General features: G+C 50.4%; 1 protein-coding gene across 1 annotated transcript in view; it reads right to left on the bottom strand.

Moving 5' to 3' along the window:
* The window catches only part of LOC102240133 (pancreatic lipase-related protein 2), a 9,573-nt gene extending 3,480 nt beyond the window's left edge, over window positions 1-6,093 (bottom strand). The window contains exons 1-3 of the mRNA XM_014541454.1: window positions 5,967-6,093; window positions 4,947-5,066; window positions 2,533-2,652 (exon numbers count right to left, since the gene is read on the bottom strand). Coding sequence (XP_014396940.1) covers window positions 2,533-2,652; window positions 4,947-5,066; window positions 5,967-6,072 — 346 coding nt within the window. The 5' untranslated portion in view covers window positions 6,073-6,093. The remainder of the gene's footprint in view (window positions 1-2,532; window positions 2,653-4,946; window positions 5,067-5,966) is intronic.
* Window positions 6,094-6,297: the final 204 nt, after the last annotated feature.

Below are 6,297 nucleotides of genomic sequence, written 5' to 3'. Positions count from 1 at the left end.
AGAAAACCAAAAGCCATATCTGCAGGGCCTGTCCCAGGAAGGCAGCTTTTATGTGCCCAGGGCCCCAGGCTGAGAAATTCCTCCTCCTTGGAAAGCCTGAGGTCAAAGCAGTGGAGACCAAGGTCCCCTGGGCCCTAGGCCATTGTGTCACTGCATTTTATCTACCACCCTTTTCTCTAAACCCAAGTCCTCTATTTGAAAAATTGTGGGTTTTTTGTTGTTGTTGTTTTGTTGTTTTTTGTCATTTCTCCAGCACCTTGGTACAAAACCTCCCATGGTGTTATGCACAGTGACCCCAGACATACCTGGGGACCACTTCTGGGAGGTCTGGGGGTCCTCTTTGTGCTGTTGGATTAACTCTGCCTGCCCCAGGACCCAGGGACTCCTGCACCAACACTAATCACCAGACAACACAACCTGTTTCCAACTTAATTGTTTCTTTCATCCAGAATTGCTACCCTCGGATCCATAATAGAGGGGCAAGTGGATTTAATTGTTCCTCCAGCCCAGCGCCTGGGTGACTGGGAGCCCACACAATAGACGCACATCCTGTGGGCTTCTTCACTCTGAATTGCCTCTTTAATTAAAGCTGGGCTCCTTGCTTTTCTGTGGGCCCTGCTAGTCTCTTCTGTGAGGGGCAGCCTCATTGTGACTCAGTGCTCCTTCAGCTGGGTCTTCCCTGGAGTTACCTGGTGCTGGGCAGAGAGCTAAAGGCTCCATTGGCTGACGGTGGATGTTGGTTACTGCTTCCACTCTATTATTCGTTCACATTAAGCACATGGAATATTCAATGCCACAGAAGGCCTCTCTGCTCAGTGGAGTGGGCTGTACTGAGCGCCTGCTCTGAGCCAGACCCTGAGCAGGGTACTGGGGTGTCGGGGATGCCCGGGTAACTCCCAGCGGAGACAAATAAACATTAAAATGAAATGATGGCAGAATCAAAGCCTCCCTGTGCAGGGAGAATATGAAGCCTGGTCTCCAGGGAGAGGCAACAGGAGAAGAGCCGAGGTCAGACAAGGACAGGTGATGGAGGTGGCGCTGTAAGTCACCTAATAGTAGGGGGACTGAGCCTGTCTCTCATGTAAATGCAGACCTCATAGGGACGAAAAAGATGCCACATACTAAACCGGACAAACCTAGGAGTGGCCTGCATGGTGGCCTTACAAACTCAGAGGCCGAAAGTAACCACGTGGGGTGAGCTGAACATAAAAATTCCTAATTAGAAGCTGGTCATGGAGGGTAGTCCTGTCCCAGGCCTGTATCTTCCTTGACAAAGGTCAATCCTTTCTTTTTTTTTAAATCTTCACCTGAGGATATGTTTATAAATTTTAGAGAGAGAAGAAGGGAGAGAGAGAAACATCAATTTGTTCCCTCCCATATGGGCCCTGACCAGAAATCAAAACAAAACCTTTTTGGTAGCTAGGACAAAGCTCTAACCAACTGAGCCATCCAGCCAGGGTGACAAGGAACCTTTACCTTAAGTGAAACTGTTCTCTTTTTCATCTAAGGTAACACACCTTTTAAATATCAGAGTAATCTTTTCCAGATCCCTCAGGGCACCCCCTTACAAGAAAACCAGACCCCAGAATCCCTCACTGTGACCTTGTTCCCCAAATACCACCTCTATGTGCTGTCCATGTTGATCATTAGCGATCCTGTTCCCACCAATGTAAAAGAATGAGCCCTCTATTTTACTGTTTATCCAATTCCAGAGATTTCCCATTTTACTTTCTTCTCCCTGCCCCTAATCTACCACCCATGGATTTCATGGAACCCCTATGTCTCCTCTTTTTATTCTAATGTTTAATATAAGCTGCAAAACTGCCGTTTTCCGGAGCATGTTCTCAGTCCCTTGAGATTTTGCTGCCCAGCAATTGTTGTCAGTTTGGCTCTGATGAACTCATAAAAATTCTCTACAGGTTTGGAATTTCTGACACTGACACGCACAAGCCTCATCCCCCCTAGACCTCCAGGCTCCACCCGCTCCATGCACGTGCTCCCCAAACCCACGGAACATGTCGACACTCGGTCCTTTTACCAGCTCAGTCCCTTTCCTGTCCGAGCACCTGCCCACAGCAAAGGGCAAGAACGTCAAAGCCCTCCATGCCTTTGTGGGCGCCCTTTAAGGAGCAAGCAGTGTAAGCAGCTGAGGTGGGGGTGGGGCACAGCTAGAACCGGTATTTGCCAACATGCCCGTCCAGCTCAGGCCTCAGCATCCTCATGAGGGGGGACGACACAGGCTGTGGACTCAAGGGTCCCAGGTTCGATTGGGTATGAGGTTGGGACTTTGCAGCCAGAAATTGAACTTTAATATAAGGTGGCCTTGGGCAAGTTTGATAACTGTTCAGACCCAGTTTCTTCAGCTGTAACATGGGGATAAGCAGAGTAATTCCCTCATGGCGCTGTGACAATGCCGGGGACAGAATGAGCACGCAGTACCTGGAGGCAAATTCAGTGCTACCAGGGCCCAGCCATGCATCCTGCCTTCTCCCCAGGGAGGGCACTGCCCTCTTGCTTTGCTAATGCACGTACCTTCCCAGAGTCCATTTACATCAAAAAAGGGTGAAAGGATATTTCTGTGACATCCTGGCATTTGCTTTCCTCCGTTTGGATAGAAATCCAGATGGCCCACCTTCTGGCTCATTCCAAAACCTGAAACATCGGAAGCGGCAGTGAGCAGGGAGGGAAGGGGTCCTGCGACAAGGTCATGGCCCCAGAGAGCGTCCAACTCCTTCCAACCAGAGCGAGAGTCTAGTTCGTGAACTGTCCCCTCAGCACAGCCACCCCATCGGGCTTTGCAGATCCCTCTCCAAGATGAGCCCGTAGCAAGACAAGGAAGGAGGATCGATCAGTGGCAGTGAGCATGCCTACATGTGTATTTGCATGTGTGTCTGTCTGTCCTGGGAGGCTGTGACAATACCGATATCCCCTGATACCATTATGCATAATTGACACCTATCAGGACTGGTGCAATTCCCATTCCTTTACTCATTCTGAATTTTTGATTTCTATGTTAGAAGGTTATATTGAGATCTCGTTGTATTGAGAGCCCAGCATAATGGCTGGACACGTTGGCTTTTTAAGCACACAGACCCGTGATCACAGCCTGGTTCTATTTACACACTCTGTGATCTGTGGCAATTACTTAAGCTTTTCAAGCCTCTGTATCCTCTGCTATGAAACACTAATAATAATGCCCACTTTCTAGGGTTGTTTCCATGATTAATGAGCGAGTATGTACAAAATGTCCAATTCAGCCCATGGTAACCATCACTATTATTAAAAACATACTCTTGTTGGCATGTTTCATGAGCGGTTACATAAGGAAATATTGAAAAAAGAACATTGAGTTTATGAGATATTAATTTCTTACATAATTTTGTTTGCTTTAAATTTTCATTTCCTTAAACTACCAACAACTCACCCATTTTATTTTAGAAGCATTAAATAAAGGAATATAATTTGTTTCCAACAACACAGACTAGAACTAAAGTTTCCACAAAAGAAGTGAGCAAAATATTCAAACATTGACATTGCATTTTGCAAGTATAGGTCAAGCATCTTATATAATAAAAGAGAAACATGCAAATTAGTTGTCCCTCCACTACACTGAAGCCACACTCACCAGCCAATCAGAGTGACATGCAAATTAACCCAACAAAGATGGCGGTGGCTACAGAGCTGGAGGCTTTGGTGGCCCCCAGCAACCAACGAAGGAAGCCAGGCTTCCTGCCTGCCCTGGCCTCCACTGAAGGAGTTGCTGGGGGCCTGTGTCGCTGGGAGTGGGGCGGGAACTACGCAGCCAGGTGTGGGGCACCAGGGAGCCGGGAGCAGGGAGCCGGGTAGCCAGGAGTGGGGCGGGAACTTCCCGGGGTGGGCGACAGGCAGCTGGAAGGGGGCGGGGACTTCTGCCATGTCGCCATGTCGACGCGGCAGAAGTTCCTGCCCCATAGCCGCTTGCTCATTCACTTACTCGCTCATTCATTCACCTATTCATTTACTCACTCACTCAAATATTCACTCACTCACTCACTGGGCAAACACTCCCAGGTCCCTGGCACCAGGCCAGGCACTGAAGTTGAAACAGGATAAGACAGAGCTATGTCCTCAAGGAGTTAGCAATTCAGTAGGGTGAAGCAGGCACATGAACGAGGCAGTTGTACGCACACAGGCACTGTACTGGGTTCGGTGAGGGCTGTAACTAACGCTGCCTTTGCTCTCTTGATAAAATGGGGCCTCGGGAGCCAGGCCGCCCCAAGCCTGTAGGCCTGTGCCTAGGTCCGGAGTGGCCAGGGTCCTGGAACATGACAGAGGGTGCAGGTTGGGCTGAGGGATCTGCCCCCCACCCCGGGCATGAATTTAGTGCACCGGGCCCCTAGTGCTATATAATAAAACCCTAATATGAAAATCGACCAAACAGTGGAAAAACTGGTGGCTATGACGCGCACTGACCACCAGGGGGCAGACGCTCAATGCAGGAGTTGCCCCCTCGTGGTCAGTGTGCTCCCATGGGGGGAGCACCACTCAGCCAGAAGCAGGGCTCACAGCTGCAGAGCATGTGGGAGCCTCTCCCGCCTCCAAGGGAGGCAGCGCTAAGGAGCAGGGAGCATGGCTTCTGGCTGATGAGCTCAGCAGTGGTGGCAGGAGCCTCTCCTGCCTCTGCAGCAGCACTAAGGACCCTCAACCTCTCTCCTACCCCCCGCCACCCCCACCCCCCTACCACCAGTGAAGGAATGGATAGTGGAGCCTAGGGAAGGTCACAGGGTTGAGGACTGAGCAACAGCCTTCCATAGGCTACACCAGTGTGTGTGTGACCTGCCTGGGGCCACAGGCTGATCACTGGCACTATCCAAGCTATTACTGTAGTTAACCATGTTGAATACCACCCCTGGACCTACTCTTAGCAGTTACAGCCCTGGTCACCAAGAGGTGAGTGAGGCACTCACCTAGGTAAGGGACTGTGGGTGAGGTATCTGTGTGAATCACATCCACAAACATGGCGTCCGACGGGTCCAGCCTCACCTCCTCGGGCGTGTCCTGGAAGCCTGGTTCTGCCGGATCCAGTCCTGAAAGGGGGAGGTGGACAGTGACAAACCAGGTTCCAACCCCTGGACCCACAAAATCCATGCGGCTTTCTGCCTGAAGCAGCGGCTGTGCCCAGCTCATCTTCAAAGAGAAGCAGAGGGTGGGAGGAGCATGGCCCACAGACTCAGTGACCTATATTCTAGCCCAGGTTCTGCTCAAGGTCAAAGGCATGTCTTCCCTGAGCCCCAGTTTCCTCATCTGGAAAGTGGGAATAACAGCAACCTACCATATGGGGCTATTGTGAAACCCCCACGCAAAGGTATAAGAGAAAGAACTTTGCAATCTGAAAAAGTCTCCGTAAACATATCCTATGAATCCTTCATCCTTCCCCCAATGCCTAGCGCACAGCCCTGGGCAAAGGAGACAGCCATCAAACCGTTTGCACAGTGACATACACACGGGACTCAGCGGTGTCTGTGTCTATGTCTTGTGTGCCTTCATTTGCCTAGTGACTCATTCATTCATTCTTATTATCTACCACGTGCTTCCTGTGACAGGTCTCAGCTACTTTCATTTTCTGCCTGTAGCTGGCACTGCCACAACAATTAATATCTGTGGAACTGATGAATTCGTATTAAAAAACCATTTCACTGTTCAAAAATCTGCCGTACTCTAGCAATAATAATCCTGAAATCATGATTTGAATGTACTAGTATATTTTTCTTTTTTAATAAACATGTTTTTATTTACAATCCTATACTATTTTTTGTAATTTAAATGAAAATGTATGGGCAATTATTTTTTAAATTTAAGTCTGGCAGCACCTAAAATCAGTGTCTCCAGAGGACTGTAGGGGCGCCCTTGGCTATGAGAAGTGCCTGTGTCTGGGCTTCCATTGCCTTATACGCCCACCCTTGTCATACCACCCCCACACCCCTTACCAGTGATCCTGCCCACGGAGCCTCCCAGCCTCCTGCCTGCCTCTCCAGCCGTGTGCGCGCCCAGGCTGTGGCCAATGAGGTGCACGTTCTCCAAGCTGTAGCCCATCTTGGTCTGTGGAAGGATGGCGGGTCAGGGCCCCCAGGACTGGGTGGGGACACCCTGGCTCCGGAAGGGGATGGGGACAGGTCTCAGGAGGAACCACCTGGCTCCTGGACCACCTAGGACAGCCTGACCCAACCCTGGGCCAGCGCAGTCTCCAGAGTCCCCAGTCCGGAGTGCAGGCTGCAGGGCGGGGGCGGGGTGGGGGGAGGGAAGGTTGGGATGGGGGGG

The sequence above is a fragment of the Myotis brandtii genome, unplaced genomic scaffold, assembly GCF_000412655.1.
Source record: "Myotis brandtii unplaced genomic scaffold, ASM41265v1 scaffold2713, whole genome shotgun sequence".
NCBI classification, from domain to species: Eukaryota; Metazoa; Chordata; class Mammalia; order Chiroptera; family Vespertilionidae; genus Myotis; species Myotis brandtii.
The sequence above is the reverse complement of the archived record's forward strand: the minus strand, read 5'-3'. Positions and strand labels throughout refer to the sequence as shown.